The sequence below is a fragment of the Aulonocara sp. 'chitande type north' Nkhata Bay genome, linkage group LG3, assembly GCF_057382095.1.
Source record: "Aulonocara sp. 'chitande type north' Nkhata Bay isolate Kocher_YH1m ecotype deep benthic linkage group LG3, A_spYH_male_GT1.1, whole genome shotgun sequence".
Lineage (NCBI taxonomy): Eukaryota > Metazoa > Chordata > Actinopteri > Cichliformes > Cichlidae > Aulonocara > Aulonocara sp. 'chitande type north' Nkhata Bay.
The window spans coordinates 42,265,884-42,289,530 of NC_141346.1; the positions used below are offsets into that span (position 1 = coordinate 42,265,884).

Sequence of the window (23,647 nt, forward strand, 5' to 3'; positions counted from 1 at the left end):
GAAAAGACCAAACCAGCTGGTGCTTTTTGCTTCCTTTTTTTTCACATTTTATTTCCAGTAGGAAAAAAGAAAAGTCTGGTCACTGACACGTTATTGCAGTGTTGCACACTTAATCACACCACCTCCAAAATCCTGGTGACTTGTAACTCTTTAAGGCCGATAGTGGGATTTTTCATAGCTTTTTTGTTTTCTGTACAGAAACAGCGGCTGCTTCGCGAGAAGCTCCATCCTGCTATTTAACAACAAGCACACACAATGTGATTAAAAAAAAAAATGCAGACCCAGCAAAGTGGCAGCTGAAAGTCAGAGTGAGGGAGTTTGCTGCTCCACGAACAAAAGATCTGACTGTAGTACTGACGGGGCCTGATCTACTCTGTGGTCCTGCTGGGTTGCATAGTCGGCGTCTTTTGCAAATCCATCCTCAGCGGTTAAGTTGTTTCTGCACCAGCTTCACTTTTAAGTTGGACCCTGAGATTTATTTATTTTTTTATTCATTTATTAATTTTTTATCGTCTGCTAACAGAGCTGTTCACTCTGCCTCTTTAGCTTCATTTACAGGGAATAGTTGCATGAGAACATCTTTCCTTTGAGTGAATTAAAGTGACACAGGTGAGCTAATCTCTGAGGACACTGACTGACAGAGAGCACATGGACGACCAGAGGGTCACTTTTCCAACCAGAGCCTGCAATATCCACCAGCAGCCGAACTTCAACGAGCGAGCGAGACTTAAAGTGGACTTTATTCAGCTCGTTTCCACCTGCATCATTTGTTTGCGCCACTTAGAAATAATCCTCATTTCTGGCATCCTGGACCCTGCTAGAGTCTTTCAGTTCATCCTTTCTCTGAAATCACAAAGTTTAAAAGATGGATGTAGCTCCTACAACTTCACCCACTCATTTCTGCTGCTGCCGTCCTTTTTCCCATGTGACGAGGAGGACGTCTGACTGAAACCACATGCTCACTGGCTAAAGTCGTTAGCTAATGAGTGTTTATGACAGGGACGCTACATGCATGCTTTATACTGGTCTAAACAAGCTTTTTTCTCTTATTCTTCTTTTCTTCCTCTGATTGGTTGTCATAAGGAGCAAGTGGGTGGGGCTTTGCGCTCACTGACGTCCTACAGGTCCAATAATAGAAAAAAAAACACCGCTTAGAAGAGTGAAGTGTGAGCTTTTAGCTCATATGGATTATTTCTAGACTGTAATCTCATAACTTTAAATTAGGGCTGTCAATAGTAATGCAGAATTAATCTGTCGTCACGATTAACGCAATTAAAAATTTTAACCCATCTGGAATGGAGAATGACTCAAAATCCCGGAAATGTCTGTCAACGCATTTCAAAAGTTCTGCACTCCAAATGGGTTAAATATGTTACAATTTTTATTTTATTTTTTAAATTTGAATCATGATGACGTGTTAAGGCGTGAACCTTGACAGCCCTAATTTAAACTCTTGCCATATAAATACAATCATACGTCACTGTAACAGTCTACAGTGTGTAGCAAATTAGACCACTTGTCTTAAAAACTAGAAAACATGTTAGAAATCCATCATAAGCTCTTTAAAACTAAATATAATAACAACTGATATTATTTATTATGCAAATACAACAATAACTCACAATTTTGAGGGGTTACTCTCAACTTCTCTAAGAACTCAGGAAATAATCCACCACCCAAATAAATTTTCTGTTCAGGATTTCATGTAAATAACTGTAATTTAGCATGCCGACTTAAATAATAAGTCATAATTTAATGTTAATAAACATTAAAGTCAATGGATGAAACATGTTTTTAATTATAGAAACATAATTATTTTGGCATTTACCAACACTGATGATTTAGGTCAGCTGTAGTATAAACGTTACACTGCGTGGTGGTCTAATAAATGAGCACTGTATAAATGTATACGACAGAAAATAAGGCATAGGTCCACTTTAAGTCACTGATGCCGCGAAATGATGGCAGTGCCGCTCACGGCAGAGTCATCTTTAACTGAAGTTCAGCTGCAGTTCCTCCTGCTTTAATGGACAATCGCCTGCTCTGATTTTCTCAGCTAATTCTTAGCATATTTTCCAACATGATCAAGTATTCCTTTAAACCTCCAGGCACAAGCACGGTTTAGCTAAACTGCTTGAAGTCTGGGTCGGTTGTATAATTTAGCAACGAGCTCACATTTTAAGTCTCAGAACCAAAAAAAGGGCATCTTTTTTTTTTTTGCTACGAAATATCCGTAAAATGAAGCACCTGAAGGAGAGGAAACCAAAGTGCGGCTGTTTATGGTTGAGTTTTTTCTTTTTTTATCCTGGAACAGAGATGTCACTTTAAGCAGCACGTCTGAATTAAAGATGAGTTCAGAAGGTAAATAAAAAAGCAAACAAACAAACAAACAAAAAGAAACAAGAAAAACTCTCCAGGATGAGCTCCGAGCAGACAAACGGACAAAGACCAAGTAAAAGTTTGGTTCAGCTTCTTTCAAATATACATCTTAACTTGCACGCGCGCACACGCATACAGAGTCTTTCAAATATACCAGAAACCAACAAGAAGGACAACGACAACAACAAAAAGAATAAGAATCCCACACAGATTTAAAAAAATAGCGAAAAGTTCTTTGTACACTTCGAACAACTAGTAACATGTTCTCACCCCTGACGTACAGCATTCACTCCCAGACGCAAGGTTGCAAGCTACAGCGAGTGCTTTATAAAAACGCATGGTCACAGTAGTTCAAATGAAATGGCTCCTTTTGTTTTTTTCTGAATAAATAAAACAGTTGTGACAAAACAAAACAAAAAAAAACAACCTTCATTACAAAACAACCAGTGCAGGACTTCCACGTCTTCTGACTTATTATTTAAAAAGAACTACAGCAGCTGTTTGTTTTTTTGCTCCCAGTTTGGAAATAATTTTTTTTTTTTTTTAAAGAGACTCATGGGTGGAAAAACCTTTCCTGAGCCCATCAACGCACGGATACAGCCCACTGCACCACATTAGCGAACTGGAAATGAGAAAGCTCTTCGTAAAAACCAGAGGAAATCTTTAAAAGTCGTCGGTGCTTACAAACTCTTCTCGCTCTAAAAAACAAAACCACACTCTCCTCTCTTTAGGTTTGCGTCAGGTACGTGAGGATGCCTCCTCGCTGCCCTCTGACAAAGTCAAACTTCTCTTATGTACCGCGCTGACGTGATGTCGAGGGGTGGGGGCGGAGTCTGGAAGCAGGAGGAGTAAAAAACAAACAAACAAAAGTGGTTGAACCGAGAGGAAGAGCAGGACAGCAAAACTATGGACAAAGGACTCAATGTTTTTTTTCTCTCGGGGGAAGGAAGAGGAGGAGGAGGTACTCAGGGAGACAGGAGGAAGAAAGAAGGAATAGTTCTCCCAGAATTCATTGTGGCTGGTTGTTAGGAGAACAGTGAGGAGGGGTGGTTCAGAGAAAGAGAGACAAAAGGAAGGTCACTAAAGAGGAGGGGAAGGCGAGCAGCAATTAGATTTGAGATTTGTTCTGTCTCTCATCGTCTACTTTACAGAAGTTTTGTTGGTTTTTCTCCAGATGAACAGCTTCAGAACTTCTTGGGGCCCCAGGCCGATGCCTGCTTTGGGGCTACGCCTGTCCCGAACGTGGGGAAATCCTCGGCGCTGCTCATGTCGGGAGCCTGGAAGGAAAACACACGGTCTGATGGGCCCTTACTGCACAGACATCCCTCCAACAACAGGATCATGTCATTAAACTAAGACATCCCACCTTGTTCCCAGCCGCGTTCCAGGGAGCGTCCCGCACCACAAAGCCCTTAGCCGGACCCCCGCTGCTGTCGTCCCCTCCACCTGCTCCGCCTCCCCCTCCGTAGCGAGATGGAGGCTTCATGTAAGCTGCCAAAGTCTCTGTCTCCGTCACGCTGAGCAGCTGAGAGAGATGAACAGAAGGAAAACTGCTCCTGAAAACAGCCTTTGTTGATGAGTCAGAATGATTTTCATTTCCTGGCCGGGATCCTGTGGATCTACTTGTTACCCCGAAGGCATGTAAAGCAATATATTAAATTTAAAACATAGTTACAAAATAACAGAAACGTGATTGCAAATATACCACAAATCTCTTTATCTGGTACAATAACTCGCGAACCGCAACAGATAAAGTGTTTTTTGGGGGGATTTCTGTCACAATTTATTGGAAAAACACATTTTCATCGGTGGGTTTTAATTATGATTATTATACCTCAGAGTTCATTAATATCATGAATATTTCCTCAAATCCAACAAAAACAGATTTAAAAATACAGAAATGTAAAACAAGCAAAACAACCAGATTTAAATTTGGCTGATCTCCCCTTCAAAGTCGTCTCCTCTTGTACCTCTGTGCTGCTTTGAACCTTGCTGCTGTTCTTAGATCGCGTCCTGTTTCTGACTGCTAGCGCTTGACTGAGAAGCATGCTCGGTATGTTTAACCCTAGAACCGCCAAAGAGGTCATTTTGACCTCCTGTGATTTTAAAAATCATGCAACGCCGTTAAAGTAAAACCCAATCATCTCATATTTCATGACCTTTCCTAAAATGCGTTTGTTCATCACTGCTGAGGATGGAATTTTAGCCGCATGTGCAGGACGTGTGCTGTAACTGCATCTCTGTCTTATATTCAGTGAACTCACATATTCCTCCTCCAAGTTGAGCAGGTGATCGATGGCGTTATCAACCGTCTCAGGAAGGCCCGTCACCGTCACTTTGTCGGGCTCGTCCGACCCGGGCTGAGGGAACCGGATATCCACCTGAGAAACCAGAGGAGTGAAGATCAAACATTTCCTCGTTTAACTTCAAAACGAGCGATCTATGAATCGATCCAAACCAACCTTGAACTCCTCCATCAGCTTGCGGATGGCTTTGCCGCGGGCCCCGATAATGCGGGCGTGGGTCCTCGGGTCCAGGTGAACGTCTTGGCTCACCATCTCCTGCAGCTCAGCGACAAGCTGCTGGATGGCCTGGCGCGCCTCCTCCACGTTACGCTCGTACCCCGAGATTACGATCAGATCCTGGGAGGAAAAGGAAAGGATTTGAAGTGATCAATGGGAACGGTTCGGCACAGAGCCAGGAAAAGACAAAAAAGGGAAACGGACCTGCTGCTCGTCTCCTTTGTCGGGGAACTGGATGCTCACGTCGTGGTCTTTTCTGATCTGAGAGATGACGGCTCCTTTGCGGCCGATAATCTTGGGATGAAACTTTGGATCCACAGACATGGTGACCTTGAAACTACGCAGGGCCTGAGAGGAGACAGAGCCACTGTTTTCTTTCTTTTTTAAATACATGTTAAAGAATAAGAGATACTACACACGCTACACATTCACTGCTATCAGGAAATCATGACCCCTGTGGTAATCTCCTAGCTTTAAGAATTAAACTTGTGCTTCCATTTTTTCCCCCTTTCAAAGTTTTTTAAAGAGGTTTGTCTAATCTGGATGGATGGCGTAATGATTGTGGATGATGAATAATCTGAAAATCTGTCGCTACGATCACGAGAAGCAAATGAAAAACTGAACTGTGATGATAAACATGACACAGTGTGTGCTTGTACCCTGTCCTCCTGCTCGGCCTGCAGTTCTTTCACCCTCTCCAGCAGCCCCTGTTTGGCTCGCTCCACGTTGGCTGCCAGGCCCGTCACCTTGATCACATCCAGCTGCTTCTCAGGCTGCGGCACCCAGATGTTCACCTACGTGCACAAAACCCCAAAGTTCACACGTTTGGAAAGCACGGGTATAGAAAGTCCCAGTAGATGGCACCAGAGAGCAGCAGCGTGTCGCCTTACCTCGTAGTCTTCCATCATCTTCCTGATTCCAATGCCCTTCTGGCCAATGATGTAGCGATGCAACTCATAAGACACCTCCACATCCTCTGTTATGGGCACCAACGCCTGAAGGAGGAGTCACAGAGCGTGTGCTCAGAGATATTAATGAACATTAAACAGCGTCACATCTCAGCTTAATGAAGATAGCGCCTACCAGCAGGGCTGCTTTAGCCAGCTCACATTTCTCTGCCCGCCCAGAGATTGTGATGATGTCACACTTGCGGGGCACAAACTCCGCCTCTGGACTGACCTCACCGTTCTCCTGTGGCGAAACCTCCTGAGCTGCAAGTTTACAATGAGAAAAACAGGGATTAAAAGTTTATATTTTGATATACAACTCTTAAACACTGATTTTTTTTTATACATGTAAAAGAATACGAAATACTACACATGCTACAGACTCACTGCCATCAATAGATTGTGATCTGGTGGAACTTGAAGGATTGAAGAATTACACTCTACCCGACTCTGCTAGGAACAGCTAATTTTGTTTGTGTTGCCATCAGGGAAAGTGCACAGTGCTGTGCGACTATGCAGCGTCAACAATCATAACACTGACTGACCGTTATTTCTCCCGTCTCTTCTTTGACATTTTAATTTCCCTTTATCAGCTGTTCTAAATGTTGATGCGGACAGATGAGCAGGTAGGGAGGAAACTTGAGAAAGGCCTGCTCATTTCTAACCTAGTGTGCTAAACTGCAACATAAACCCCTCTGCAGCGGCAACATCTTCACAGCAGCAGCAGGACGTAGCTGCGGGTGCACGTCGTGGGTCGTTTCTAACCTGCAGCGCTGTCGTCTCTCTCGGGGAACTTGATTTGCACCTCGTGCTCTCTGGTGATGTGCTGGATGCGGCAGCCTTTGGGGCCCATGACGGCGCGATGGTAGCGCTGAGGGATTGCCACCTCCACGGTCACCTGGGACTCCTGCTCGAGAGAGAGGAGGAGGAAAGAAGAAAACACAAAAGGTGAGCACACCGGGAGCAGGTTCGATTCCAATTATAAATAATGAGCTTATTGAAGCGTCCTTGAAATAACATCCATGTCTGTCCAAAGTAGAAAACTTGCAGCTACTTTTGACAGCATTTCTGTGACTTTCACACAGTCAGATTCTTATAAATCAGCTTTGACCTGAGTGCAGATAGCGACCGTTTGTCTCTACGTGATTTCCGTCTCTCACCAGATCCTCGATGATCTCCTGGATGCGTTTCTTTGCGGCCTCCACGCAGTCCTTCGCTCCCTTCAGCGTGACCCGCTGGCTGTTCGCTCCAGTGCGAGGGAAGCTCACAGCCACGCCGCCGTACTCCTCAGCCAGCTCCCGCAGCACCTGTCCTCTCCGACACACGAAGTGGCGGTGATGGCGAACGTCCACCACCATCCTGTCCTCCACCACGTCGTCCTGCAAAGGGAGACGGCGAGATTGTTGATTTGAAAAATCAAGAATCAAGACATGAATTAAATGGTGATGTTTTGTAGGACAAAGGTCGTCACCAGATTTTTGACCAGACTTTCCAGCTCCTTCTGGGCCTGACGTACGGCTTCTTCTTTCCCTACGATGGTGATCAGCTCCTGCTCTGTGTCGTCAGGCGACGGGAAGATGATCCGGGCGCCCGTCCGGTCTCGGACGCGGCGAATATTGGCCCCGCCCCGTCCGATTAAGAACTTGTGGTACTCTGGTTTGGCCTGCAGCTCAGCGGTGAAGTTGTTTACTTGCTGCGAAAGGCAGAGGACGGGAGGAGGATGTAAGTATTTAAACTTTTAGTCACCTCTTCTATTTATTCGCTCTTTCCTGCTCACCTTCTCTTCCGCCAGCTGCAGCAGCTGCTTCTTGGCTTTCTCCACCTCACCGACGGGCCCTCTGATCGTGACCTTGTCGGAGCCGGAGCCCTCAGAGGGGAAGTGGATGTGGACGCCGCCGCAGTCTTCCATGATGGAGCGCACGAGGCAGCCCTTTGAGCCAATCAGAGAGTTGTGCAGCTTGGCTGGGATGGTGACCTCTGCCTCTTTAATGTTGGCCTGGAGGGACGGAGAGGGACAGGCTGAGATTTTCATGCAGTTTAAAAACTGACGACAAAGACGAACATTTTAGAAGACGTAATTAATTCCCAACAGAGGAAACCAATAAATATTCAGTCCATCCACCTTCTGCTGCTCATCCAGGCTGGGGTTGCAGAGGGCAGGTCTGAGCAGGGAACCTCAGCCACCTCCTACAGCTCATCTGGGGCGATACGGTGGTGTTCCCAGGCCAGCCAAGAGATATAATATCTCCAGCTTCTTTTAACAAAGAAATCTTAACCCACTGTCATTTTTTCCTCTTTTTAATATTACTTTGGAGAATTTTGTACCCTTCTGTGGGATTGGAGAGATGATAAAAAAACAAGAGAAACCGGATTTTGGCTCAGAACCATATCTAATAGTTCATCTCTGCATATGTGGTTTCAAAAAGTCGAGCGGTGTAGGGAGAATTAAATTCTGCTTTTTAAGTCTAGAACTGCCAAAATGCTAAAGATGCCGTTTATTGAAGAAGTTAAGTTTATATCGACTCTTTAAAATATAAAATAAGATTAAAGCCAGCAAGCAACCCGCTGATTTTCCTAATGCAAGTTAGGAGTGTTTTTTCAGGTTAACAACTCCACTGATCGTCTATGGATATGACTCTAATCGAAAGATTTAATAAATTATTCATCCAAGAAACAAAAAGAAAGTAGATTTTAAAAATCTATTTTCTTCAAAACTCTTCAAGCATCAACCAAAAGCAACCATGTCTCACCAGCTCTCTCTGGATGGCGAGGATTCGGTCTCTGGCCGCCTCGCAGTTGTTCTTCTTGCCCGTGATGACGATCATCTCCGAGTTACTGTTCTCCGTTGGCAGGTCGATCTTGGTGTTGGTCTCTTCGCGGATCTGGCAGTGCGAGCGTCTGCCGTTAGTTTTTGTCTTAAACGCTACATTCTGATCTAATAATTTTAGGAGTCAGATTTGGACAGAACCTGTAAAAAAAAATAAATCTCACCTTCTTAATGTTGGCGCCCCCTTTGCCAATTATGTTCTTGTGAAACTGCTTGAAGATGGGAACGGAGAGCGAGAAGCTATTTTCAATCTGCGAGAGAAAGAAACCTGTGTAAGGGCTGAGGACAGGGAGAGGCAAGACGACAAAAACAGAGGGTCGTACCAGGTCAGCGATGATTTTCTGGAGAAACTTGGCGCATTTCTCCACCTCATTTTTTGGACCTCTCAGCTGGACGATGTCGCTCTTTTGCGACGGGTCGGGGAAATTGATAATGACCTAGAAGGCAGCGAGATGATAATCACCAAATTACATTACAGCTGAGTCAAAACAAATCATTGAACGGTGATGACAAGGCCAGACAAACTCTCGGGTCACAGAGGACGTTCACCTCGGGAAACTTATCTCGAACTTCTTTGATTTTTTCTCCTTTCTGTCCGATGATTGTCCGGTGAAACTTCTGCTCCACGATCAGATCTTTGGTGCGCTCGTTTTCCTTGAAATGACAAAAACGTAAGAAATAAAGCTCTTTATGTCATCTGGCTCTATCAAACCAATGAACCTATGCTTTGAGTCCATTCTCACCATCCTCTGAACCATCTCCATGAGCTCTCTGCGTGCCAGCTGTACTCCTTTAGGATCTCCCTCGATCCGCACCAGGCCACTTCGCTCAGAATCCTGCGCGATTCGAACCGACACCTTGTACTGCTCCTTGATACGATTTACTGTAGTGATACAGGGAAAACAGCAGAAATGAAATAAGAGTGAAAACCTGACATCACCCACTCTCACACCGGCACACTCACACTGAAACACAACCTGAAGAATGTCCTGCTTCACTGCCCCTAATACTCTAAAGGAGACCATGATTTAAAAAACAAACATCAGGACAAGTATCCATCGGAGTATGAATGTGTGTCAGTGTTAGCTGGTAACCACTTAAAGCAGAGAAGAAAGTGCTTGTGTGAATGGGTGAATGTGGCATGTTGCATAAAGCGCTTTGAAGGATCCGGGAGAGCAAAAAGCGCTAAATAAGAATCAGTCCATAGAGAACTATTTCTCTTAAAATGTTTAGAAGAAAACGTGTCCAAAAGGTTTTGAAAGTTGGTTCTTTTTATCTACATGCAGTGTTTTGAGAGGGAGAAATGTTTCGTCATTCATCCAAGCCTGAAGTAGTAGAATAAACATAAGTTCAAGCTCCATAGAATTGTACTAACTCTGTTTTGTCTTATATAGTACATGTTTGCACGTTTTAATAAAATGCTGCAACCATTTCCTATTTATCTAACAAGATATAAAGAAATGAAGGATGGAAAAGATTTCTGCAGGACACTTTAGAAGCTAAATCCATGTTTCATAGCGTCTATCCACCTTCAGACGTTTCCAGGTCCAAACTCAAAACAACACCGTGGCATCGCTGAGAGTTAAAAAGTGTCTAAAGTCTTTCATCTTTAATAAAATGATCAGTGTGGCTGCTCTACCAGGTGTAACAATTAAGTTTAACATCCACGAAAACAGGATTAATGAAGCTTAACAGAGTTAGAAGTTAGCAGGGAGTTAGCTCGCTAGCTTTCATATAAAGATGATATACCAGGTTCTGACTGAGGGATTTCTGTAAAACTAAAACGTACAGCTCTGCTATCACTTTGGACATAAATGAAGACAGAAAACTAAACAGCAGTGACTTTTGTGGGGTTACTGAAGTTGGGCTAGCTATAATGATGTGCTACGTGGTGGCTAGCTACACAGCTATGGTTAGGATAATATAAACACCTGAGCAAAGGGAAGTGGGAGGATGAACGCTAAATTTTTTTTCCTCTCAAAAAAATTAACATGAGGGTTCCTGATTGTTAGGGACAAATGCAAGGCAGGAAAAAGATGCTGAAAATTGACCAAACTTCAGAAAAACTGAGATGATCGATCATCAGCACGAGGTTGGTCATCAACATACTGCTGCGTGGTTTGGATTACTCGCTATGACAAAAATCCTGATCCTCAGCTTCATGTACTCATTCAAGTCTTCGTTAGCCTCAGAATGACTCTTTTCTGACCTGTTCAAACATCTGGTGGCAAACCATGGGCCGTAGTTACATCGCAAGGTTTTAAAAACTCAGCTTTTTCTGCTGCAGATGAATAGTGGTAATAAAAACTCAGAGAGGCCGACAGAGATCATTGACTATTTTTAGGGGCTTGTTCAGATTAAACAGAACAAGATACAAAGCATTAAAACATGTTAAAAACACAACAGCATTAATGGACGCAGTTTGGACCTGGAAGCAGGTCTCATACGTCATCACTTAACAGCCAGATAGGATTCATGCTCAAAGATGGAGCAGTTTTAAACCTGCTGGAGAACACTGATGTGCTGTAGGTAAGAGCCTGACATCTGTTATCAAAGACTAGCTCTCATGACGAAAATCAGGTCACTAACACCCGACTCATGACTCACAATCCAGTTCCCTGCTTTACAACACAAACACTGCAGGAAGTCTGAGATCAGCGACAGCCACATGACAACTTTTCAGTTTAAAAATCACTCAAAACCCTGAATTTGATGCTTTCCATTAAATATTCTACCCCAGGCAGCATTTGAATTATCTAAACTAAAAGCAACTAGAATGACTGACAGGAAAAATCTAAATACATCGATATGTGTGGATCAAATGATCTTTACCATTATATAAAACATGAAATAAAAGCACTTTTAAAAACATATTCTTTGTTAGTTTTGCAGGTAGGGAGACAAACTAATGAGGTGCAACAAGGGCTCCACCTGGGAGTATGACAGATTTGCTACAGTTTAGTTTTCAGGTCAGGGGTAAAGCGATCGACTCACTGTTGGCTCCGTTCTTTCCGATGAGGTGTCTGTGGAAACGCTGATCTATGTTGATTTCGGTGTAGTCCATCCTCACCAGCTGGACACCGGGTAAGAAAAAGGAGATTTGGATTTATAAATGTGAACCAACACTCAACCAATCAAACGTGATTCTCTCTTATCTCTCTTCGGGTCTACCGAACCATAAGTGTGTGCGGCTCTTCCAAAGCTTTGTCCAACACAGCAATATTTCTTTCAGTGACAGAAGACAATACACGTCATGTCTACCGTAGCTTTGTTGTGTTGGTGTACGTGTGTGTCTGCACTGACCAGGTCCTTGATGATCTCTTGTATCTGGGCCTGAGCCTGCTCCACCTCCTCCGTCGGCCCTTCAAGACTGATGCGCTCCTCGCCATCGGTAAACTCTATGTGAACCTACACACACAGACAGGAATAAAGGCAAGCCAGTTAGGACGTTTCCCCTTCTGTGTTGATTCTTCCATGCTGTAATTCATCTCAGCTGACGTCAAGTTTCTAAAATCAAGTGTCCTCCGCAGTCACTTTTCTCTGTCTGTGTTTTGTCCAGCATTTTTTGCTTTACTGGTCCCATTTTGCACAACAACTGCTGCCGTAACACAGCCTCCCCCCACAAAGCTTTCTGTCACGCTGCAGGAGCAGGATGTGAGACTTCTGTGTTATCTCTGGCTTTTACCTCAGATCACCCCACGCCTTCTTTGTTCTCCTTTCCTTACCCGTGGTAGCTGCTGTGTGATCCGCCCGATGTTCTGTCCTTTCTTGCCAATGATGAAGCGGTGCAGCCAGGCGGGGGCAGTCACCTCCACCACCATTACGCTCTTAGCCTGAACGGGTACAAAACATTAAAACCATGTTTGCACTGACAAATCACAGAAATAGTTTTTCTGCAATGGCTTAGTTGCAACTTAAAATAAAGGGGTTATATGGGGCTTTTCCTTCTTTCCATATTAAATATTTAAAATGAGATCAGTGTACATGCAAGTAATCCCTGTGAGCCAAAGCTCAGGCTTCAGACTACTCTACACGCTCAGTCTCCAATGCTTGTACCGAGCTGACTTCAGCTCACCACGGATTTCCTTTTATGGTCACGGAAGCTAAAGCAGCTTGTTTCAGACACAGGGTGAGGTGGAGTACGTATCCTGACCTGGTGGAGCCCAAAACCAAAGTTTAAAGGAAGACTTAAAACCAGATGTTGCTATATGACTTCTGGATTGGTCAACAAATCCATCATAAATGTTTGCCTCTAATATTGATAAACTACATATAGATTAATCATTGCCCAACTTTCCCAATTTCTTTCACTGTAAAGATGTGGATGTGATGTACTTGCTGAGGTTGTTAATCTTGCTGCTCTGAACTATTAAAAATAAATACATCTAAACATAAAGTCTCAAAAAAAAGGAAATCTAGGCCGTCTGAGTACCTCTTGGATGTACCCTGTAAATGCAACTTCAGGGACTTTTATTCCCTACATTTCTGCCATAACAAAAGCTAATTACATTAAGCAAAATGCAATCCCCATCTCTGTCCTTTAATTACAGTTTTCTCGTGTTCTCACCTTGGCGTAGACCTGTGTGAGTGCTGGTCCCAGTTTGTCAGGCTCCCCTCTGAGGATGATGGTTTCTGAGCTGGAGTCCAGAGGAGGCATCTCCACCGACACCCCTGTGGCCTCCAGGATCTCCTGCAGGGTGTTGCCCTTCGGACCTATGATGTACTTATGCTGAGACTTCTTCACCTCCACAGAGATAGTCGTGGTCTTCCGCTTCTGCGAGGAGGACATGGACAAGTGATAAGACAATCGTGGCGAGAGGATGTGGGTAAATCGAGAAGCTCGTTGAGGGATGGATGGAAACATAAGAGGAGACAGAAAGAAGAAAGAAATCAGGGAAGCAGGAAGGAGATGGGAAAAGTCAAGTAACAGAAAGACCGGACATAACCCTGGGGAAGGAGAAGGGAACAGAAGGAGGGTGACTGACAGATGAAAGTGGGAAGGCAGCAGAGAAAGTACATTTGTTTTTGCTAATCATATATATGCACTAAATGACATTAGCATTCTCATCCTGTTGTTCTCTGGGGAAATCCAATTTTCTCCCGTTATTATCTCCGGCTTGCCTATCATCGGAGCTCATCTGCCACAAACACGCAGTTCCTCTGCTTCACCCATCCATCTCACAGAGCTTCTTTAAAGTTGAGATAATGCACAAACTCTAAATAACCTCCTTAAATACAGAAACACATTAAATCAAACACCTTTGGTACAGATTAGCTTTATGGTTCATGAGATGGAGCGAACAAGTAAAACAAGACTGGTGAAACAAAATAACCACACTGAGCTGCCTGCAGTCATGCGTGTCCTTCAGTAAAACCCTAAACTAAACCGCGCGCTGCTTTCCCACAGCGAGTCGTTCGGGGTAACAGAAACACCCGAGCGTCTAAAATGTCAATGCAAATTTAGCCCGGATGAAAAAACTGGCACAAACGACTGAATAAAGCAAATAAAAATCATGCATGAAAATAACAAACACAAGACTCCCCTTTATTAAGTATGTGATCCTATTTTTATCATTTTCTTTGTTCTTTGTTTGGATTTCTGCAAAATCTTAAAGATTTGATTATATTCTGAGGACAAATGCAGCTGGAGTTGTTATTCCTGCTAAACTGCTTGCAAGTCCACTTGAAATCTAACGCACATGCATAGTTTGCATATTGTGATGTAAATTTTCTCTGGACAAGACACAAAGACGCACAGGACCAGTGTGATGACCGAACTTGCTTTACTCTGACCAAAAGGCCCCTGAGATATACGGAAAGTCTTTATTTTATATTTTTGGCTTGATATTTTTGACTCTGTGTTTTTTTAAAAAACAACAACAACAACAAAACAACAACACGTCATCATGAGTACTGATGCAAATTAAGTATTTTAAGGTCAATGACACAAACAAGTGGACCACAAAAACAAAAAGAGGAAAAAGAAAGGCATTGATGGAGCAGACAGAATCGGATGATTTCCAATCAGCCACTCAGCTTCCCATATGTCCAATGAGCCAGTCATGAATTTGAAACACATGAACAGCAGCTCAGAGAAATAGTCACATGAACGCTCACAGCCACACGCTAGCATGCTGTTGGCATAGAAACGCTTCACTTTGAGCGCGTACACAAACAAAGGCATAACTGTGAAAACGTTTGTAACAGCACAACCAATGACACACTTAAACCCCCCCTCACCTAGGGCTGGGCCATATTATACCGTTCACGGTAATACCGGTATAACGTTATATCGCGATAGAATATGAGTAAAACGCGCATGCGCAGTGCCTTTGTTTTCATACGCACATGGCCGATTGTTGAGTGAAACAGATGAACCAGAATTGGTTTGTAAAAATGGTGCAACTTCAGTGATGTGGAACTGGTTTGGTGTTTGTCCGTCAGATACACAACAAAGCACATTTTTTTGCAGAACATGCAAGCGGCCATCGTTATTGTCGTATTTGTCGGACTAAGATGCTCTTAAATCTGGGAGTAATCTGGGTCCTAAACTCAGTACACTTCAGGTCAAACAAACACTGCAGCATCACTGAGAGTTAACTGTCTAAATTCTTTCATCTTTAATAAAACGATCAGCATTGCTGCTTTACCAGGTGTAACTATGAAGTTTAACTTCCAGGCATCCATGAAAACAAAATTTATTACATTTAACGGAGTTAGAAGTTAGCAGGAAGCTAGCGAAAGTTAGCTCGCTAGTTTCGCTAGTTACCTAAACATGATATAGCATGTTCTGACTGAGAGATTTCTGAAAAAAATCAAACGTACAGCTCTGCTATCACTTCCAACATAAATGAAGGCAGGAAACTAAACAGCAGTGACGTTTGTAGGGTTACTGAAGTTGGGCTAGCTGGTATATAATGATGTGCTACGTGATCGCTAGCGACACAGCTATGTTAGCATAACATAAACAGTGAAGCTGGAGGATGAACACTAAGGTTCCTCATGGTTAGAGACAAATGCAATCGCATGGCAGGATGCTGTAAACGGACCAAACGTCAGTCAGGAGAACAACTGAGATAATCCATCCACAATACAAGGCTAGTCATTAATATACTGCAACAACATGGGAATAGAGCAGCTGCCAGAGAATTCAACATCAATGAATCAATGGTACAGAAGTGGAGGAAGCAAGAAGAATGAGTTTAATAAAGTTTGATTTATCTAACTGCTTTGTTTAGCTCAATGTGCCTTATGGTCCAAAAAATATGTACTGCACACTGCAGTTTAATGTTGCAAAGCACCTCTTTTTAACTTCAGTGGATATTATACATGGTTATGCTCAGGATATGTCAGCCCATTTCTACTGGAAATGCCTTTTGGTTAAACTTTCAGCAAGGAATTTGCATTTGCACTGTTACATTTTTATAAAGCTTTAATGTACATAAAAACCAGCTTCTTGTTTAAGTGAAAATAAATGGAAGGTTGTCTTTTTGCGCTAGTAATGTTGTGGAGTTGTATTTTGTCTCGCATCAATTATATCGTCAGTTATATCGTTATCGCAAATTTTCAAATGTATATCGTGATAAATATTTTTGGCCATATCGCCCTGCTCTACCCTCACCCCGCTTAACATGGATATTTTAAAGAAGCTGAATTTTTTATTTTAAAGAACCTGACATTTGTCCTTTTATATAAATCTGTTACACCTGCTTTTATTGGGTAAAGGTGGCTATACAGCAGCTCATTGCACATCTATAAAATACAGAAATAAAGAATAGATATATCAACTAATACAAACAATATTAAAAAAAGAAATGCTAAAAAGGCAGCATCATGGGTACAGAAAGGTCACAATTCTAGGGGGTACAATTTACAACCATACATGATCCCACCAAGCAGCAGACATCAGTGGAGGTCGTTTTCTGGCTCAATCGCTTCGGACAGTAATGGCCTTTAAGAAAATTTCCCTATCTCTCTAAATTTGGTTAAAAGCAATCAGTGAAAACTGTTCAGGCCATTACAAAGATTGACTTTAATCCATCTTCAACGCTGACTTCCTTTATTCTGAACAATTTTCTATGGATCTGAGGTTTAAAGTTTGTCTAGTCAACAAATAATGCTACAAAACCTTTAAATTAGGCTTAAATTCAGCACACCCAGAGCACCTAGCTGTTATCTTTAACTCAAACACGTGTCTCTGTTTCTTCGAGTACCACATTTGACTGATGCTTTGGTAGTCAAATGTGATCAGACAGCCGCTCCACAAACACAGTCTAGTATTACCAAGAAATAATACAATTGAAAAATACGAATTTAAATATGAAAATGTGTCGAGCCAACAAAGGTCTGGGTTTCGATCTGCTGATCGTCTGGGCAGTTTGAAAGGAGGAAGAGATGACCTTTGACCTTTTAACTCAATGTAAACATAACAGGGCATCTGATTTTTGGGGGATTTTTGACCTAAGAGGACTTAAAGTCGCTCATGTCCCATGTCTGCAGGATGGGGCATGAATAATCTCTGGAAAACAGTCCCACCTTGTCTTCGTAGATGGCTCGGATGCGGCTGACAGCCAGCGCGACCGCCTCCTTCTCGCCGGTGATGACGATCTCGTCCTTAGGCAGGCTGGACGGTGGGATGCTGATGCGGGCCCCTGTCTCAAGGCTCAGCTCCTGCACCAGCCTGTTGTGGGCTCCGGCGATGAAGGGGTGGAAGGCTTTCTCCAGGGACAGACGCTCCACCGCGCGCTTGTCCTGGTGAGTGGGTGAGGAAGAGCAGGAGAACGACGGCAGACAGAAGAGTCGATCAAACGTGACGTCATGGTGATGTTTCAACACGATTCAATATTGAATAGTAAGAAACAATTTAGTTCCTAATGCTACTGTTTGTGCATCTTTTCACATTGCGAGACCAATTAGTTTCAGTTGAGCAGAAATTAGTTATTAAAACAACCCCCACCCCCCTATCCACCCACCCATGTCTGACCTGCTCAGCAGAGATCAGCAGGATCTCATGGCGAGCCTTCTCAATTCCCTCCTTGGTGCCGGTGATGCGAATGTTGGCGCTGGGGTCGTCCGGGCGTGGAATAGCAATCTTGGTGGCAGTCTTCAGCTCCAGCTCCTGCAGCTTCTCACCGTTCTTCCCAATGACAAATCGATGGTGCTCCTTGGGGATGGCGACCGTTGCCGACGCCTAGAGGAGCAGGAGAAAGTTTTCAGGAGCAAGTAAGTTAGATTTGTAGTGTTTCCCAATGGAAATAAGCCTTCTTATTTATCAGGGTACAGCCACAGAAATCCCTTTTAATTCTAATGTTGGTGGAGCTTTGTGCACATGTACAGAAAATACCTTTTTTTAATAGTCATCATCTACCAGGGAAAGTAACAGGATGACATAAAATTCCTACTATCAAAGTTTTCTTTAAACTTGGTAAAAAGCATTCGACCTTGAAAAGAGAACAGAGAGCCTCTGCACTTTTTTCAACCAGTAACTGCAGCTCAGTGCACCAACTGAAGTGGAAATCAGCATGTTTGCTGCTGAGGCACAAAGGCCACCCCTGGGAGCTGATGGTCATTTTCCGGCTCAACTTTTTGTCCTAAACTGGCCTGATAGGATTATTCGAGCCGCAGCCGGTATTTGCCCTCCGTGTGTGTGTTTGGATCACGTTTCAACATTACGCAGAGCGAAACAAAAACATTTTTTAGCCACCGGTTACACTGTTCTGATGTTTCTGCTTCACAGTGATTTTTGTTCAAAGATAGATGGCTGCGTATTCAAATTCTTTGCTGCGGGTTTAAGTTTATCTGAGTTTCAGAGGTTTCACTGTTTTTGCAAGTCACACAAGAATGAATAACAAATGTAAAGCCTGCACTGCACAAATACTGACAACAGACTGTCTTCTGATTGGTTGCCCCTCACAAACAAGAGGTTCGAACAGCAGGCAGATGGAACTCCTGTGCTCGCGGCCAACGCTGTGTACCTGAGATGACCATATTAAGGATATCCTGTCTCTTTAACTTCGTACAGAGCTGGGGTATTAAACATAAGGCCTGAAGGCCAGAATCGGCCCAGCAAAGACTTCAATCCGGCCCACTGGAAGGCTTCAGATAACAGGAGTACATCGATTTTGAACAAATGAAAAAATTTTCCCTTGCGGTATCAATAAAGTATCAAACTATTGTCTTAAGATTTGCATATTTTCCTCCTGATAAAGTTTCCACCTGCAGCGTCATTCATTCCACACCAAAGAGTTTGGTAATAGGTGAACAATTAAATGACTGAAAAGTTCCACTTTTTCCAGCATCTACTAGAACTTTTTGTTTTTCTTGTATGTGTTATAAATACAGCACACTCTGAGCAATGAGCTAACAGAGTTTTACACATTTACAACGAGGAGGACCTCACACGTACTATTGAAATTATTCTTTTGTCTTTTTTCTTTAAAAAAAATTAAACGTAACCATCTCATATGTTGAGTTAAATCTCTTTATACTGACAGAAAGGGCAGTTACGCTGACCCACTATGTAAAATGACTTTAACATCCCTGTGTTAGAGCATTAATAACTTTTTGCTCACATTGATTACTTGTACACACTCTGACCAGCTTTTCAAACAGAAAGTAAAAAATTACATATATGTATATCCTCCCAATATTTTCCAAATCCAGATCACTTAATTATACTGTAAGTAGTACGAGTGCATTTACCTGTGTCTGCAATCGAGCTACGATTTCTTTGCGAGCCTTCATCACGGAGTCCACTTTGCCAGTGACCATGATGGACAGGCCCTGGTCTTTGGCCAGAGACAGCTCGATGTGCGCTCCCGTTCGCTGCATGATGTCCAAGCACACTTTGGCCTCCTCGCCCTCCCCAAACTGGCTGTTGTCCTTGTAACGACGCTCCTCTAGGGGCACGTGGAACACCTGGGTACAGACGAGTTGAAAGTGTTTTTTTCTTGCTTGTTGTTCCCAGAACATGCATCTTTCATTAGACCAGCTCTACTGCAGCTAAAAGGCTTGAGGCTAAATTCAGTTACAGCCATCATCATTAAAAGAGCTGAGAAATGCATTCATTCACTTTTAACAGTCCCCACAGTGGGCTCCTCACCTGGGTGATGACAGAGGCTTTGATGGGTCTGATCTTGCTCCCCCATGCCGAAGGCGGCTCTCCAGCCTTCTCCCCTGGTGCTCCCTTCTCCGGCAGTGGAGGGAAGGCCTCCAGATAGGTAGGGATGTAGGCCTCATCCTCCGGGACGCAGCCTGGCCCGGAGAGATAAAGATAAAAATGGCAAGGAAGGAGTAAGAAAACAGTATGTGTAGGGAAGGATTGTTAACAACAAAGATACCAAACAACAATAAAAATAAGCCTGTGTCAAAAACACAAAATGCACATATCAGAAAATCTAAACACATTAAACTTGGGCTAATAATTTGCTCACTAGTTTGGGCTCGTGAGGGGAAAACTCTAGCAAGAATAAAAATAAGTGGGAAGGTGCAGGTCGTTACCTGTGATCTCCTGGTCCTTGAGACCACTGCGATGCTCTGCAAAGCTTTCCGGGGTCAACACTGCCACTGAGCTCATGGTTCAAGACTTATTCCACTATTCCACTGAAACGGAAACATGGGAATATTGATTTTTTTTTTTTTAAAGAAAAACAATAAATCAGAACCTTAGAGGAGGAAACGCACTGCTGTGTTTTCATGAAATCTCAGACTGATAAAGCACTAACTACGATCAAATTGCTTTCACATTGTTTCCCTCCCTGTGCTCTCTAGGACTGCTTAGAGAAGGCCCTGAAGAACCACACTCCCTCTGTGGCTCTGCCGCGTTGCACCGATGCTGCACGCTGCACCTGAGATGCTCCAATTAGCACTTAACAAGCGTCAGATAAACACACAGTGCTGCGAAGCCTCGGGGACGGGGTTATCACAGGTCAAACGCTCAGAGCTGTCCAAGACAACTGCTGCGGACATTCCTCGTGATGCACTATCACAGGTCAGATCTGCTCAGCTCGCATCACAACAGTGGGTCCCATAGGATTGTGAGTCCAAAACATAACCCACAGGACCTCCAAGATCTCTGCTAACTCAAGGTTCGAGGGGTTCATGCACAACTAGACTAAAAACATCTATTTATCTAGCAGCACATAAATAAAGACGCTGTTTTGGCGGGTCTTTAAAGTCGAGCTGCAGCCTGTCCTCTGCATTTAACACACACACAGTGGACAGCAAAGAGATGGCGATGAACTTAAGTGGCATAAAAAGAGCACTTCGTTCTTGCTACAAGTATTCTAAAATGTGTAATCAAAACCTTCAAAGAAGCTGTCAAATAATACTTATTTGGCCCTTGAGTTAATCCACTACATACAAGTCATTTTAAGTCATTTTAGCTCCTCTCACTTTGAGGCCATCCTCCATTTAAGCCACGTTTCTTCTGATTGGCTGCCCTTCATAAAAAGTTTTAAGCTTTCTGAAGACTCTCTGAGCTCACAGGGATTAGCTGCACATATGCTGCGACTTTGACCATGTTTAACATCAGCATCCTCTGCTGTCACAGTATATTTACACCCACAGCAGGCTAAAGCTACACCCTGACCACATGAGAAGGTGACAGCACCCCATTTCTGCTGCGATGTCCAGAAACTCAAGGACAAGCCTTCGAATGAGTTATAGAGATAGTCATACACTTTATGCAGTTTAAAGTATAAATATTAACATATTAAAGGAATGCAGTTTGAATTAGAAAGAATGTTAAAATGTAGTGTACTTCTATTGTAATCTGAGATAAAATGTTATTGAGGAGAAACATATCATTTCATTTATTTTCGCTGCAGCCATAAAGTTCTTTATGCGAGGGGGTGAGGACGTGGGGGTGAGGGGGTGGCAGGCACTGAACTCTGTAACTGTGCATTTTGGGAACACTGATACAGTCTTGTGATTAAGGGGAATTTTTATTTTATTTATGGCAACAGAGCAGTAAAATAAAAATCAGTGAATACTACAAGCACACATTTATGAGTCCAATTAGCAGCTGAGGAAGTTAATCTTACAACTTTTGTTGAGTTGTTTTAAGACAGTTTTTGTTTTGTTTTTTATCTTTCCGATAAAAATGTAAGTGATTGGGTTTTTTTTATTGTTTTATTATCTAACATCTATGAAGCTCTCCAGTCGAGCTTTCTCTCCTTAAACGTGACTGTGTGCTCTCAGGGATGCCATATGAACCAAGCTCTTCAAGTCCACCCGCATTGCAAATGATCCAGCAGTTGTACCCTCTAAAGACAAAGCTGTGGAGGATGTGATCATTCAGAAGTAGTATTGTCTGCCAGAACTGTAGAAAGAGAGCCCAGGCTTACCTGCAAAAGGTCAATTGCCAGAGAGTCCGTCCAGTTAGCGGCTACCGTAGGCGCTTCAGTGTGAGTGTGTGTTTCAGCTCCTGGATGCACAGGAAGGAAAATAAAAAGAAAGAGTAAAAGTGAACAAAGGTAAATCAAACAGCTCTACAGCACGGAGGCTGGGTAAACACCCACACTGCACTGCACCTTATACCGTCTCGAGCTGATTCACTCTCCTCCTCAATTCCCTCCCTCTCCTCTGCTCTCTAACAATCCTCCCTCTGAGATTTCACAAATTCAACAGCTAAGGAAACCTGAGAGCAAACGCTTCCAAACACCACATGTGACAAAAAATAAATAAAAAAATAGATGTCCCGCTACTTTTTTTTTTTTGCCCTGTAAGCAAAGCTGCAGTGTCTCTTGAAAGTGTGTTTAATAGCTTTAGTCCAACAGCAACCAGCTGGTCAGATACAGGAGCAGTGCCATTTTAAATGTCATATTTCAGGATCATATTTGTGCGGGATGGAACAAGCTAAAAGAGCAATTACAGCATAATACCATTTTAACACTGACGTTACTTAAGGGGGAATAAAAGGGATACTTAAGTGGCAGTGGGGTCTTAAGATACCCTCAGACTTTACACAGTGGGAGCAAACATAAAAACAATCTTTTGAAGAGCTTATAAATAATGGACGTGCAGCACTCTTACAGATAAAACTATCCGAGACACAGTAATGTAAGCAGCTGAAATTAGCTCCTCGCTAAATGCGTCTTTACACATTAATGAAGCAGCAATAATTAATGGAGTTACAATGTAATGTAACCGTCTAGGGTCATTTAACTTCAGGTACATTTTGGAGCTATTACACAAGTGTTTTTTTTTTACCACAGTGAACGTTTTAAAAGCGGGACTTTTGGCAGTAGATGCGCTTTCCGTTATGGTGGTGGCGGTGCTTCGCAGCACGCAGAGGGTTGTGGGGGTTAAACGGGCTCCCACTGTGGGTCACCACCTGCTTCCACGATGTTAGTTTGCTAACATTAGGCGAGAAAACTAGAAACAAACGGAGGAAATAGGAGCACCGTTATAACTATCAGTTGCAGCAGCTAAATAAAAAAGGCAGCCGTACACGGTGCTAGCTAACAGCTTCGCTAAACGCACCTTTCTCCAGCCGACTGATGTATTTCTTGCTAGCTTGAGGACGCACTGCACGGCTGGTCCTAACTAACTAACATCGGTTAAAAGCAAACTAAAGGTCTCAAAATATTAGTAAGCACTTTCGCTGAGCTAACACGCATCGCTTCGCGCCGACCTCAGCCAGACATGATTAGGCGCAAGGACTTTCTGATAATCGGCTAAAAAACAAGCCAGGCGGACGGATAACCAGCTCCAGCACGCTAGCTCTCGGGACGCTAAGCTTGCTATCCCCGGCTGCTTGTCGCTTGCAGGCGAACCGACTCTATCGCCACCGTAACTACACTTTAACTCCCCCAATGCATTCATATGTGCATTAAAAAGTAAAGATAAAATAAACCTAGAAATCCTACCTTTCAAAGAGAAAATCTACCAGAGGGTGTGTGTTTGACAGGTGATGGTGTAAACACAGATGTGATTGGTCTAGGAGCATTTCCTCTGCCGGCGGAGTGATA

At 43.2% G+C, this 23,647-nt stretch overlaps 1 protein-coding gene across 3 annotated transcripts; it reads right to left on the reverse strand.

Annotated features, from left to right (window-relative positions):
* Positions 1-23: 23 nt before the first annotated feature.
* On the reverse strand, positions 24-23,647 carry hdlbpb (high density lipoprotein binding protein b). 3 transcript variants are annotated; one of them, XM_086281492.1, is made up of 28 exons: positions 23,546-23,647; positions 22,022-22,101; positions 20,175-20,268; positions 19,777-19,928; positions 19,377-19,592; positions 17,659-17,865; positions 17,211-17,426; positions 13,243-13,449; positions 12,401-12,508; positions 11,979-12,083; positions 11,670-11,748; positions 9,419-9,558; positions 9,225-9,329; positions 8,999-9,112; positions 8,840-8,926; positions 8,599-8,730; positions 7,626-7,844; positions 7,320-7,541; positions 7,009-7,227; positions 6,614-6,755; positions 5,985-6,112; positions 5,792-5,896; positions 5,561-5,695; positions 5,106-5,249; positions 4,842-5,021; positions 4,644-4,760; positions 3,746-3,904; positions 24-3,656 (listed from the first exon to the last, which is right to left on the reverse strand). In XM_086281492.1, exons 3-28 carry the CDS (start codon positions 20,248-20,250, stop codon positions 3,564-3,566), a joined length of 3,807 nt encoding a protein of 1,268 aa, XP_086137618.1. In that variant the 5' UTR covers positions 20,251-20,268; positions 22,022-22,101; positions 23,546-23,647; the 3' UTR covers positions 24-3,563. The 3 variants fall into 3 exon arrangements, with proteins under 3 accessions (XP_086137618.1, XP_086137616.1, XP_086137617.1); XM_086281490.1 differs by having other exon boundaries at positions 20,175-20,276; XM_086281491.1 differs by lacking the exon at positions 23,546-23,647 and adding an exon at positions 23,160-23,470 and having other exon boundaries at positions 20,175-20,276.

Excerpts from the sequence above, each read along its gene's own strand:
- hdlbpb (XM_086281492.1), bottom strand. The coding sequence starts at position 20,250 with ATGAGCTCAGTGGCAGTGTTGACCCCGGAAAGCTTTGCAGAGCATCGC. Across the intron at positions 8,927-8,998 it reads AGAAAATCATCGCTGACCTG|ATTGAAAATAGCTTCTCGCT; the intron begins GTACGACCCTCT and ends TTTCTCTCGCAG. Across the intron at positions 5,897-5,984 it reads TGGCTAAAGCAGCCCTGCTG|GCGTTGGTGCCCATAACAGA; the intron begins GTAGGCGCTATC and ends CTCCTCCTTCAG.